General features: G+C 39.0%; 1 gene segment (V, D, J or C); it reads right to left on the bottom strand.

Annotated features, from left to right (window-relative positions):
• Positions 1–3,147: 3,147 nt before the first annotated feature.
• Positions 3,148–3,634, bottom strand: LOC115933463 (immunoglobulin heavy variable 3-11-like). The segment is given in 2 exon segments: positions 3,148–3,476; positions 3,574–3,634. Coding segments are annotated over 2 exon segments (375 nt in total).
• Between the last annotated feature and the right edge of the window lie 11,270 nt (positions 3,635–14,904).

Here is a 14,904-nt window from a genome sequence, read left to right as displayed (position 1 = left end):
GATCTAATTTTATACATTAAATAGTATGAATTAATCTCAAAAATATCAAAGCCCCTTTCGAAAAAAAGGTCTATAATGTTTGATTCCATTTATATAAAGTTCAAAACAGAAAAAAAAATGGACCTGTAGTGTCAGAAATCAAAACATTTCCCCTTGCAGGAGTTGACCGCAAGAACAGGGAAAACCTGCGATGTGGGGATGGACTTGCTCTTCAGCTACCTTAGGTATTGAGAACAAGGGTATTCACATTTGCCAGAAACTCTCTAGTGATACATTTCAGATCTATGCATATTTTATTATATGTAAATTTTATCTCATAAAAACAAAAAATAAAAATCTATAGAATAGTTTAAAATTCAGTAAATAATAAAATTAATATTAAAACCCTAATCAAAATATGAACATTATTATATGAATTAATAAAATGCATTCAAGTATATGTAGTAAAATTAAATCCCAGAAATCAAAAAGACAAAGGTAACATCTTAAACTTAATAATTAATATGCATGCATTTCATAGAGAAGAAAAAAAGTCAAGACATGAGGAACATATATTCCTTTTTTCCAATCAAATGTAATTAAATTATTTATACTATATTTTAACCTGTGTCATTAGTATAAATTACTAATATTTTGTGTGATATTACAACTGATAACAACTTTTAAAGAAAAAAAAAAGATGCTTGAGAGCACGTGAACTAAATTGAATGTATTCTCAAAGTTGGTCCAACTATTACACTTCAAAGTTCTAATAATACCCTGGTTTGAGTGGGACTTTGAAAAAATTAATTTTAAGAGATAAATTTAAAAAATAAACTGATAATCTGTAATAAAGAGAAATCAGCATTCCATATCAGATAAAAATGAAAATTTGCAATACATGTAAAGTCCTGAGAAGAAACCTTGAATTCAGCACGGAAAGGGTCTCATGTATAGTAGGTTGTAATACGTCTATTGTTAAAATTATCACCTTTATGTTGTTTTGAAAAATTAAAGCTAAGCATAATGAAATTAATGTTTTTGTGCTCATCTGGTATAACAGCATGTTGAGAAAATGGAAGAGCCCTGTAACCCTGAGAAGGTGGCTTAATCCAAGGAGAGGCATCAGATTTAAAAATATATAATTAAAATTTCATTGAAAATTGAGAAATTTTGGTTGTATATATTTATGGGGCACAAAGCTATGTTATGGTTTGTGAATGCAATATGGAATAATTGAATCGAGTTAATTCGCATATATATTACCTCAAATCGTCGAATCCTTATCTTTTTTGTGACAAGAACATTTGTAATTTTTTCTTGACTATTTTAAAATGACGAATACACTATGTTAAAGCTTAGAAATAGACATCCATTTATGTAAACTATAGAGAATTGTTGAAATCAATTATAGATTACTCTATATTTAGCTCATCATTAAGTTTAATTCTTTAGAAAATATTTTAGAATTATTTTGTTATAATGTTAAATATAAATGACTACACATGTATGTATAGGCTTGTGTATTTACACATATGTCTGCAGATGTAAATTAATGTCCCCATAGGTATGTAGTTGCTGGTATGGACAGACATTAATAAAACTAGGCCGGGCGTGGTGGCTCATGCCTGTAATCCCAGCACTTTAGGAGGCCGAGGTGTGCAGATCACGAAGTCAGGAAATCGAGACCACACTGGCCAACATGGTGAAACCCCGTCGATACTAAAAATACAAAAATTAGCCAGGCATGATGGCGCACACCTGTAATCCCAGCTTCTCAGGAGGCTGAGGCGGAGAATTGCTTGAACCTGGGAGGTGGAAGACGTTGCAGTGAGCCGAGATCGTGCCACTGCACTCTCCAGCCTGGCAACAGAGCAAGACTCCGTCTCAAAAAATATTTATAATATGAGCATGATTATATTGCCAAATATAAAATAAAATATCATAATGGCAACAATCAATTTTACCTGTCACCTTGACTAGACCGTAGTCTCATCTATTCAATCACACACTAGCCTAGGTGTTGCTCCCATGGCATAATACAGGTGTTAGTGGAGCCTGCCATTATTTTTTCCTAAGTCATGAAGAGTGTTCTAGATAATCTAGTTGGGACTGATTCAAAGACAGCATAACAGAAGACAATGGGGCTCCGTGGTGGACGGCAGATGCAGATCTTCCCAGGAATTCCAGCCTGTCTTTCCCGAAGGCCAGTAGTATTGACCTTAAACTGCCTAGCCAGATTCTACAATTATTTTTACCCAGAGCTCACAGCACAATGGAGTGCCCATCCCCAGCTCTTCTCAAAGTCACAGGTGAGAGTCCAAACTCAGATAGTGTGAGAAGCACAAGATCAGCTCTACATCAATATCCCATTGGAGAAAACTAGTATTATTCCCTTCATGGCTAATGTCCACTACATTTTCCAAATGCCTCCATGCACAGAAGACAACAGGCATGTCCAGACAATGGTGAGTGAGAAAGTCCCCTCAGCCTACCCAGGTCCTGCAGACCCAAGCCCTGGAATTTTGACTACAGAAAACACATCATCTGTTTTCAGGGAAGAGAAGAAGAAAGGGAACTGTGAGAATCAAGTCTACAGAGATGGAAAATGGATCAGTAGAAAGAGGGTCAGCTGAATCAGTCTGAGTCAGATGGGCACAGTTTTACAAGTTGAGAGGGGATAGCTGTGAAAACCATCAGGTTTTAAGGACCCTGACCCTGGGTGAGCCTCTCTCTTGGCTCCCATCAGAGCTCAAGGCCTGTTCTAATCAGAGATTCCCATGGAGGTCTCTGCTCTGAGTCTAATTGGAAAACACTCTCCAGGTTTCCCTGAGATTCCTCAGGACTCTCATCCTGACCATGAAAGGATTATTTCTGCCCCCAAAGTAACACCCTGGCTTCTGTGGAGGTGAGGGTGTTTCCTCTTGTTACAAAAACAAAGGAACAAAAAAAAAAACGTTTTCCATTTAGAGACATCAAATGTTAGTATAGAATTGTAAATCTGGAGAAGTTCCCTGGGGAAATTTGACGATGAGGCTGCCCCAGGCCATGACAGAAAGCCAGCCCTCAGCAGCACCTGCACCTGCCCTGGAGACAGCCCCGTGCACAGTGTCCTGGCGCCCCCTGGTGGTCTCTGGGACCCCTTCAGGGAGGTTTGTGCCTGGGCTCTCACTGACTTCCCCTCACTGTGTGTTTCACACAGTAATACACAGCCGTGTCCTCGGCTCTCAGGCTGTTCATTCGCAGATACAGTGAGTTCTTGGCGTTGTCCCTGGAGATGGTGAACCGGCCCTTCACAGAGTCTGCGTAGTTTGTGTAATCACTATCACCACTAATGTATGAAACCCACTCCAGTCCCTTCCCTGGAGCCTGGAGGACCCAGCTCGTGTAGTGGTTACTGAAGGTGAATCCAGAGGCTGCACAGGAGAGTCTCAGGGACCCCCCAGGCTGTACCAAGCCTCCCCCAGACTCCACCAGCTGCACCTCACACTGGGCACCTGCAAACACAGAGACAATCTGGTCAGAAACTGCCACATATATTCACTGCTTATCTCACTCACGTCCTCTCAATGTCTCTAGTTCGCCATAAATCACCTTTTATAATAGCAACAAGGAAAACCCAGTTCAGCCCAAACTCCATGGTGACTCCTCTGTGTTCAGTGCTGATCACCAGATGGAAATTCCTGGGAATTCTGGGGCTGGGGCTCTTCTCCCAGAGCTGCAGGGTCAGGGCTGGGCTGGTTTTTATCAGCAGACGGAGGGCCCTATTTGCATGTCTCCTACTATATAGCAAGCTCTGTGGTGGGACAGCTGAGGAGAGGGCAGTGCCCAGAGCAGATGAGAGCATCCCAGAAAACATTGGAGGTAATCCTATCTCTCAGGAAAATATAACTTCAGATTATGTGATTGTGCCTTGATGATCAATTAGCAGTCATCATCTTATTTAATGTTTACACATTTGCAGAATATATTCAGTGCAAGTGTCAATGTTACATTTGTAGAGAAGATGAATTACATACATAACAGAGCAGTTATGCAATGTGTCCAATATCACACATCTGGCCAGAGTTAGCCCTATTACCTGTGTCTGTGCCTCTAAACACTGGAGGAGACTGCTCCCCTGAGACAGCTCCAGGGCGATGTGGGACATGCCTAGTGAGGTTTTCAGGATGTCTCACCTGTCATAACAACTTTATGTGACTTTGCTTTTTCTAGTGTTTACCTGAAATATGCAATCAGTGTTCACATGTGTGTATTTTCAGGAGTCCGTGATTATTCAAGTGTCAATATTCATCTCTTTCTTCCTCTTCCTCAGCCAATATACTCATTTTTTGTTACTGCTTTATTCAAAAATTCAATCCATAGTGAATTCAAATTTATAGTGTACAATTTGGAGAATGTTGGTATATGTGTGCAGCCTTTGAATCAGCACTTCAATTATGCTATTAGCAATTAAATTAACCTCTAATTTTTTTTCTCTCACTTCTCTGTAATTTTATTTCACCATCTTGTTACTCTCACCACACTTTTCTCAGAAAAATTCAGATCTTCTCCATGTTAATTTAGAATAGTTGCATTTTGTACAATTTATACAAATGAAATCACAGGAGATTTACTGTGAATTCTTTAGCTTCCTACACTCAGCACAATTATTTGATAATGTCCTCACATTCTTATGTGACTGAGGCATGCCTTGATTTCAATTGTTCATTGTATTTCAGTATATGAATATTTCTCAAATTGTTTAACAATGCACCAAATAGTGGATATTTGATATTTTGTCTTCGTTTCTGAATTTTATTTAGAAAGCAAATACTAAGCATGGGAATGTAAAAAAAAATGAGAAAATGATCTTCTTCTGACCTCATTAATAGGAAATTTGAACAACTATGAAAAATGAACGCTTCAACAGATCTGAGTTGATGTCACAGGGAAAAAAACCCTGAAATCTGAGAAATAGGGGCCTGCAGAGAGAACTAGGGTCCATTTATTAGAGTACCTGGAGCAGGTGCCACTCGTTGTATAGTATTGAAGATAAGAAAAAGCTAACCTGGAAATGTTTCATGAGTTGTTGAGGATGTATGTGCTAAGGGTGTGAGAGTGTGAAACTCCCGGCACTTGCAGGCTTTTCCTACAGAATTGGGGAAATCCCCAGACAAGTCACCCACCTGCTGTCCTGTGGTGTTGACTGGGGAGGAAGAATAGCAGCTGTGTTCAATGCTGAATCTCCCTTCACAATATGTGGGAGACATTTATTAAATCTTGTGTCCTTCAGGCACTGGTAGAATCAACTAGAACACAAGGAAACAGAGGACACCAAGGAAACTCTACCCAGAATCACCTCCCATCTCTTTCCTGAGGAATGAAGTCCTGAGTCTGTGGGGTAAGGACAGTGGGTCAGAAGCTGAGGACACTGACGAAAAACCACTGTGGCTGGGAAGAGACACTCTGACTTGGAGAAGGGAAGGAACAGGAACACTTGGAAGATCATGCTTCAGAGCCACTCTCACCACCCATAGCTAAGAAGGAGGCTCGGTCAGAAGGTTGGAGAACATCCCCCTGTGTCCAAGTCCCTTCACCCCACAAACAATCACCAAGTAAAAGTGTCAGCAGGATGCACCTGCCACAGATGAAAGAGACAGGCTCTCTCTGGGGAGAGAAATGGGAAGAGCCAAACCGTGACACAAAAGTGGGTATCACTGGAGGAACCTGAACTTTTTGTGAACAGGAGGAGCTGACTTCAACTCTGATAGCCGTGGCAACCATACACTTGAAATCCAACCCTGACTAGATTCATAGAAATGTGGTTATAAAGGCCCAGCAGAATGTAATGTGTGATCGTCTCCATGAATAAAATAATAAACACAAGAAAATAAATTACAAGTGAAATGCAAACTGGAATTCTACATGCATTACATTTTCATTAAAAGTGAAAGGCAAATAAAATTCTGTCATTAAAAAAAGATCTTGAGACAATTTATTGTCAGCACATTCATGCTTCAGTGCACATTTTAACAAACTTTCTCTGCTAGTAGCCATGTGATATACATTCAAAACATAAATCTATACGAAGAAATTAAGACTGTACAAAATGAGAAAATCAAGATGAAGTGCAGTTTTTATCTTTGTAATTGCTATATTATATAACTGTAAAAGGAATAAAAAATTACATATTATATTTTGTAGCATATGTAAGTGCAAACTGGGAATAAACAAGAAAGAGTGGTGAGAAGGAGGAATTCAAAGCACACAGTTACACTGTCTCTGTTCTTCATATCAAGGCCATCACAGTATCTGCATTAGAATCTAATTATATACAATTCTTATAGAATCTAATTATATACACTTCTTATACAATCTAATTATATACAATTCTTATTGTAAACCTTATGGTAAACAATATAATATTTATAAAAGTGAATTAGATTATATGTTAATAGAGAAATAAACGTCATTGTGAAGTGCTAATTTAAACAAGATAACAGAAAAATAATATTAGTTTAAAAATAGAACTTACTATAGTTGATTTAAAAAAACAAGCCCCAACTAGAAGCTATGTATTAGAAAATTACAGTACATATTCACAAATGTAAAAACTAAAGATGAGAAAACATGGATTATGAAAATGTTAACCAAAATAAATCTATAGTAGCTGTGTAAAGTTAAGAGAAAATAGATATCAAAAAAGACTTTTAGGACTTAACAGGGATATTACATAGGATAAAGTTACCAGTTTTTTAAAAGATGCCAAAAATACTTAACAAGTATAGAATAGATGAAGAATGCACCATTCTTCGTGATTTACAAAACAAACATGATAAAAGAAGTAAAGATGTCAGTGAGACCGTGCACGTAAGGGTGCATGTAAAAACTTCCTCTTGAATTTCTCCCTGTTGCCACCCACACCAACCCCAGGCCTGGAGTCTGCTGGCCCAAGCTGATGCTGCAATCTGTGAAGGTGAATCCAGAGTCTTTGCAGGAGGGGCTCAGTGAACCGCTGGGCTGTACAATTTTTCCCCCTCAGACTCCACCAGTGAACTTCACATAGGACTTCTGCAAACACAGAGAGAATGGACTGACAACAGCCGCATGTGGAGCAGCCCCAGCTGGACCTGATTCACAAGGGCCACTAATACTGAGGGTGATGAGAAGGGAAGCCCAGATCAGTGCAGATCCCACGGTGTGGACACTGAGGAAGGGCGCACACATGGGATGGCTCCTCACCAGGGCCTGAAGGAACAGGGGATGAGCTGCCTTTCATGAGGAGGGGAGGGGACACATTTCCATGTCTTTCTTTTTGTGGTCATGGGTGCACCGCTCGGCATTGCTCATCTGTCCTCTGTGTCTCCATTTCAGGGAGGGCAGGGTCAAAGGATTCCCGGGTCTGGAGGCACAGGGTTAATCTGCCAATTACTCTTTCTTATTCTACAGTGTGGACACTATTCAGGTATCTTCATAGTAGAAAACATTATCATCAAATACATCCAGTAAGAACATAAAAATACATTTCCAGAGAAAACAGACATCTCTCTGTAATCAGTACACTTAGAGCTGGAAACCACTGTTCCTGACCATGTGGCAAAGTTGAGTTACAATGAAAATAATGCAGATCTACACCTTGTTAGGGAGGGGGTTTATAATTATCATTATCTTGAGATCACTTTTCGCAACATATTTCAACATCAGATATATGGACTTGTGTCAGGAAACAGTCAATGTGGACATATGTGTACTTATCTGAGTGAAGAGTTCACATGGGGACGTGTTTGCTTGTCTGAGACAAGAGTAAACGTGAGGAAATGTCTGTTTTCTGAGGAAAGAGTAAATGTAAGGACATATGTGGTAGTCTGAGGAAAGAGTCCATGTGGGGACATGTGTGTTTGTCTGATGGAAGAATCCACATGAGTAAAGGTGTGTTTGTCTGACAGAAGAGCACACATGTTGACAGGTGTGTGTACCCATTTGAGGGTAAATGAGCATTCAGGGACAGGGTATGCCTGAACTCAGCTGACGTTTGGGAAAAATCTTTCTCAATCTAGGAAAGAAAAGGAATCCTCTGGGTTACTTGCTTGTCAGGAAGAGAAAACCTGGGTCAAGTAGAAAATTGATTTTTTTCAAAATAATATCTTTAGTAAATGGAAACATCTTATATGTAAATGAGGAAAATTACTTCCTCCTTTGTTGCATGCATCTCATAATATCCCCACACTCCCAAATATGTTATTAGATAATTTTGTACAGTCTGCATTTTATCCAGGGGTTAATGAATTCTTAAATATATTTTTAATTGTGTATATTTAGGTTTATATTGTCCATCACAAAATTATGAGCTGGGACAAATTAATTGTGTCTTGTCTCAACCATTGCATATCACTAAAATAGTCTTAACTCTTCTTAAACAAGGCCTGTTTTACTTATTTCACACCCACTCTCTAAATTCCTGGAATATCCTCTCTGTTTACCTGAGTATAGTTTTGACTTTTACAGAATTTCAAATAAATGAAACTATACAGTGCAATTGAAATGACTTCACTGAAGAAAGTGGAAAATGAGGTTCCTGAAGTAAGCAACTTTGAAAATGAGGTGGTTCTCTACGTTTCAATTGTAAAGAAATCACACATAAGCACTGTATCTAGTAGATAAACATGTTTCCTACAAGGGTACAGCATTACATTTCTGAAACTGCTATGCATGTGTCCTGAAATCGTGCAACTAAGTAATCAAATGGCATATGGTTGGATGGGATTCCTCACTTTGTAGTGGATGGTTATGGACAGTCAAGAAAGGAAGGTTAGAAAGGTCCATGTGGCAGCACAGTTGGGTGGAGAGACCAGTGTGTGCTCATTTTTAATGTAATCAAGTTACAGAAGGTTAGATACATAGTTTCAATGGGTCCATAAACATGATCCATATAAACATGCTCATTTACTAGAACAGAAGGTTGAGAGGTCCCAGAACTACTTATACCACATTAACAACACACATACCCATTATCACAATATTTTATTTTAACACTATTCTTTAAAATCAGAAACAAGCAATCTTTATATAAATGGCTAATTCTATGTATGAAAAAGGTGATAAAGAAACAAGCTTAGAATCTATTTTAATATCAGGAAACAGGGAAGTGTTCAAAAACAAAAGGATCAGCTTTGCTGTAAGGATGCAGGATCCAAACTAAATGAGCTCCCAGCACCTAATAAAGCTGCGGAGATTTGAACAAGAAAATGAATAATGTAGCATGGATATTCTTCAGAGTATGAAACAGACATCCATAAACCAATATGGATGTTAATAGATGATTAAACAAAGAAACGATGGGAAGAAGAACAGGTCTTCTTATAGAAGTATTCCAAATATCTCAGGCAGATATTCCTCCAATCAATAGGTGAAGGCTAAACACCCATGAGTTGATTGTGTCCTGAGATTAGAGACATGGAATAAATAATCACTATTAGTGTATTTTATAATGAGACTTCAGATATAATGCCAAATACATGATCTATGAATGAATAATTTTTTATGTTTTTGTCTAAATTTGTGCACACACACACACACACACACACACACATATTTTTTGAAATACCTACTGATAAGAGAGAAAAAGGCAACCACAGACTGGGAGAAAATACTTCCAAGTCATATATTTGTTAAATCAATTCTTTCAATTTGTTAAATGACTTTTATAATCAATATGCAAGTAAACTTACAACTAATGAAAAGAAAACAATGGAGATAAAAATGAACCAAATATCAGGAAAGGCATCTCAGCAAAAATTATATAAAAATTGTTTAATATAAATTTTTTAATTTGGGACATGTGCATTTAAATAAATATTAGATGCCATTACTCACCTATCAGCATGGCTAAAACTCACAATACTCATGATGATAAATGGTAACATGAATGTGGAAAAACAAGAAATGTCATGCATTGATGGTGGGAATTCAAAACGTTACATGCACAAAATGAGATTTTTTGGCATTTTTTAAATAGAGATAAAAGTACAGTTAAAATGTGAACTTGTTCTTGTGTTCCGAAGTATTTACAACGTTGATTCAGAAATTGATGTTTACAAAGATTGATTCAGAGGAAGTTCTGTATCAGATTTGTTAATGTGATTCATTCTACAATCCCTGAAATTTGCTTGCAGAATAAATGTTGTATGAAAAATATCTCAAATAACTAAAATCCTGTCCACTCAAGCCCTTGTCCAGGGGCCCATCGCACCCAGTGCAAGTAGCAGTAGGTGAAGGTGTATCCAGAAGCCTTGCAGGAGACCTTCACTGAGGCCCCAGGCTTCTTCACCTCAGCCCCAGACTGCACCAGCTGCACCAGGAAGTGGGCACCTGTGGGGAGGACACAGGATGGATGAAAGCCCCCTTGACTGGACTCAATCCCCTCCTCATTACTGGGACCTGGGAACCCCTTACCTGTGGCTGCTGCCACCAAGAAGAGGATCTTGCAGGTCCAGCCCATGGTGAGATGTGCTCTCAGGGGATTCTCTCAGGTGATTCTCTCAGGGCACAGAACATATTTACCTCAGTGGATATCAGTATATTTGCATATTCATAAGACAAAGCCTTTCTTAACTCAAAGCCCAATCCGTGATAAGAAAGGGAAGATAAATGACACATCAGCCTTACAAGAGTGAGATGAAGATGGTCGAAGTCCTAATCCTGCATGAGGAAATGCATGCCCTGCTCCATTTACAAACATTTGTGGACAGACATCCTTTCACTGAAGAATAAGCCCATATAGAACAGACTCCTCACTGTAAGCCTATATTTGATTAGCATAGAGACCACCTGGATCATTTTTGGAACCATCACTCTCCATCACACTGAGCAGGTGCCTTGGTCTTTTCCTGGACCCATCAGGCACCAGCACAGCTCATTGGTGACTCTGAGAAAGTGACGCTTATGTCCCACATGAGTGTCCAGGAGGGACCTCTGAGATCTACTGGGTGCTCCTGAGACACTGTCTCCAGCACCTGACTCATGTCCTGATCCCCCAGGATCTTCAATTCTATTGAACACTGTTGGTTTACAGATTTGCCCTGTGATGCATAATTAGAGCTGATTTTCTCATCTCACAGACAATGGGAATCAGAAGAAGATAAAGCAGGAGTTTGGAGTCCATTATGAACTCTCTACTCCCAAAGTAATTTTCAAGGAATTTGTGTTTAGAACAATTTTGGGTTATTTTTGAACTCCATTTATTAGTATTTTGTCAAGTATTTACATACTTTCAGTTCATATCCACAGACCCTCACCTTTCCATATTGATTTCTGACTCACTTGGTCTGTGCACCTGCCACACTCTCAGATCCACTACTGCCCTGTCACTCACACAATGTAAGCAACATTACTTAACACCGAAATCTGAATTTCTTATTCATAGGAATGAAGTTTCTTCAACTAATCTGTACCCATAGAATTAGTAAAAACATGCCCATCCTTCATATTCTCACTACTAAGATATTATAGTTCTAGAAACCCACTTCAAAAAATAGTTCTCAGTGCCTCAAGTTATATGAATGGTTTTGATGTGATAGAATATTTAAAGCACGTCAGCGACTTTTTGAACAGTTATTTTAGATTGTTTTTTCCTGACAAAGGAAAACCCAGGCCCTGAGAGGAAACTTCCTCCCCAGCTGTGCACCTGCTGCAGGGCTGGAACCTGTGCTTGGTGGCTCCCAAGTGCCCCTTTTCACCCAGGCTCTTGCCTTGCAATGAGGTTTCTGTCGGGGCTCACAGATATGTTCCTTCAGAGTCTCTAGCCCAGCATGAAGTGGCTGTGTCCTGGTTTAGAATTCTCTGACAGTGACACCATATGCTGCCGACACCATGTCTTTTAACAATTGATTAGCCTCACTAAACCTACTGAGGGATACCCACAGAAAAGATTCTATGACTCAGAAGGGAGTCCCTTTTCTGAAGCTTCACATTTCCTGAATCAGTGGACACATAATGAATACAAAAACTTGTAGGATTTGGGGAATGCCTAGTTTCTTCGTTGGGCTCCTGCAGTTGAATGTTGCATCTGAGAATATCTGCAGGTACAGATACAGACCTGTCAGAATAAAGACACCTTTGTATATGCTATTCCAATAACACATATTCTCCTTTCTTACTATTTTCTAGCCTATAAAAGCTCCTCCTACACAGACACTAGGCCTAGGTTTATGGCTTTTTTCTCTTAGCGATCTAAGGCAAACAGAATACAAGTGGAGACTTGGGAAGTGCATGATTTTTTTTTCTCAGCTAGGAACCCTGAAAATGCCCCATGATAAAAGAATCTGAGGTCAATGGATTTGCCAAGACCTTGTCTTCAAAAAATTTATGTCAGAGGCTTCAGATTTTCCTACTGTCCTTGTCTTTTTCTCTGCCATTGTCTTTCAGTTTCCCTATGTTCTCCTCCTCAGATAGAGTCTGTGCACTGCCACACTTTCATCTTTAACCCAGATTATACTGGTGAGAAAACAAAGTGTGCATCCTGGAAGTATTATATGTTCTTACAATTGATTCTTAATAATTCAATCATCCTTTTTTTCTCTGGGCTGTGACCTATATGCAGAGTCTCCAGAAATGAAACTGATGCTTTCCCTTTTCTGGCTATAATATTATAGGATTATTTCAGTATCGGCTAATTTTATCCAATTTCATGATAAAGGAAGGCTGCTGGGAGGGTCTGTAATGGAGATGGACTACCTTACCCAATACAGATAAGGTTCTAGATATGTCTTTCCCCTGGATGGTCTATCTGGAGAAATGTACATGTGTATTTCTCAGAGATTAGGTCTTTGGATGATTTATCCAGGAAAGGATCTATGTCAATTTTCACTCGAAGAACCTGGAGGTTCCTGGAGCAAATAAGCACAAGAGTGTGAGGTTTGGGGCCTCTAAGATCTCTCACCCTCACACTAGTTCAGACATGCCCTTTATGTTTACATAGTTCAGATTTACATATAACATACCACACAACCAGGCGCATCTAAATTGCCACATGCTCATTTAAACTCATTGGAGCAGCATCTGAGTGTAATCATCACATTGAACTCAGAGAAACCTGGGTCCAATACACTGTTTATTGTAGCTCAGAGAAGCATCACTGAGTCCCTTGAGTGGACGTTTCTTCCCTGAAAGAGCTTCATTACCAAGTATACTAAAGAGTTGCTATGGAGCCACTGTGGGGTTGGATTTCTTCCTGTCAGCCTGTCATGCAGGGTGTTTTGAGTGATGCAGACCTTTATACTTAGATGCTAATCATTCCAAGTATTGTTGAAATGGCTGGCCACCCCCAGTCCTGTTTCTCCCCTCCACTCACCTGAATGTCTCCAAAAACCCCATGAACCTAAGGATTCTCTTTTCCATGGATGACTCTGAGGATTCTCAATCTGGTCAGTGCCACAGTCAGAGGCAGCTAATGGAGGATTCTCAGTCCACTAATATGTTGAGCCCATAATATAGGATACATATCCAAGAGTGGCCAATTCATGTCAGTGCCAATCCACATTTAATTCAAGGGGCATGATTTTCAGTGCATTGAAGTTTAAAAGCTTTGTGATTCTTAATAGAGGCACAAACTGAATGGTTTGCTGAAGAAGTAAGTTCATGGTTAGAAGAAAGCTGACTGCACCCAGGCAGAGTCTCTTTAAGTAAAACACCTGAAATGTGATGTCCTGAAACCTTGTGAAAATTCATTTCCTTGAGTAAAAAAACAGGAAAGCTATTCTCAAATCATTGGGAGAAAACTTATCAGAAATTTTATGAACACACCAGTCGAATTCCAGTAAGTCAATCCTTGGGTTTATGTTTCACAACTCAAGAAGCAATAAAGAAGTCTACATAATTGGAAGGCTGCTCCAACAGAGAGAATTTTGAACTATTTAATTAATAGACCAGTATTCATTCAAAGACACTCTCCTATGGAATCTGCAACTTAAACAGATCTTTGCAACCTGGAAAAATTTTCTCACTTATTTTTCTCTAGACATCCATAAATGCAAAAACACATTTGTGTGTATGTGCATGAGTGATCTATAGAAATACTTTGCATATTAATGAAAGTTTGGAAAAATGATAACTTCATCACTTATTGTGAACTCACACTTCACTGGTTTCCAAAATTCTCCACCTGTGTCATGGGGCAATGGGTGCCTCTGAGAATATGCTGATTTTCAGACTGAACATGTTCTCCACTCCTCACTTGACTTCATGGTTTCTCACTCACACTGATGTCTCTGTGAATGAAAACCCAACACTGATATCCAGCAGATTTTCCTCTTACGAGATTCATATTCTCTCTATCTCTTTCTTTCTCTGCATGTCTCTAACTCCCTATTTTTCTGTGCCATTACTATTTATTACTGAATCATCCTGAATCCTGCCAACAGACTCCATCTCACATTCTGCAAATATTCTGCCTTAAAGATAATTAGGGGCAAACTCATCCTTGCCCAAGGTGGGAAAACTTTCTGGACTTCCACTAGGTTTATTAGAGCCTCATATGAGAACCATGATCAAACACTATGTGTTTTTGGATTATACCTCAAATCTAAAACTGTTCTTCATAGTGGCTATGACATTCTACATTCCCATCATTACCATTACGCAAAACAGTGTGGTGGCTTCTAAATAAATTAAAACAGACATACCATATGACCAGGGATCCAGCTTATGGAAATATACCCATATGGGATGAAATTACCACCTTGTGAAGATACCTGCTCTCCTGCAATTATTGTAGCATTATTCACAACAGCCAAGGTATGGAAACTAAGTGTCTGTCGATGGACAAATGGATAAAGACAATGTGGTATGTGTACACAATATAACATGATTCTGCCTTATAAAGAGATGCTGCCATTTTCCACAAGATGAATGGATTCCCACCACCCCTAGCAATGCATTTTATCCATT

The sequence above is a fragment of the Gorilla gorilla genome, chromosome 18 (assembly GCF_029281585.2).
Source record: "Gorilla gorilla gorilla isolate KB3781 chromosome 18, NHGRI_mGorGor1-v2.1_pri, whole genome shotgun sequence".
Classification (NCBI taxonomy): domain Eukaryota; kingdom Metazoa; phylum Chordata; class Mammalia; order Primates; family Hominidae; genus Gorilla; species Gorilla gorilla.
The sequence above is the reverse complement of the archived record's forward strand: the minus strand, read 5'-3'. Positions and strand labels throughout refer to the sequence as shown.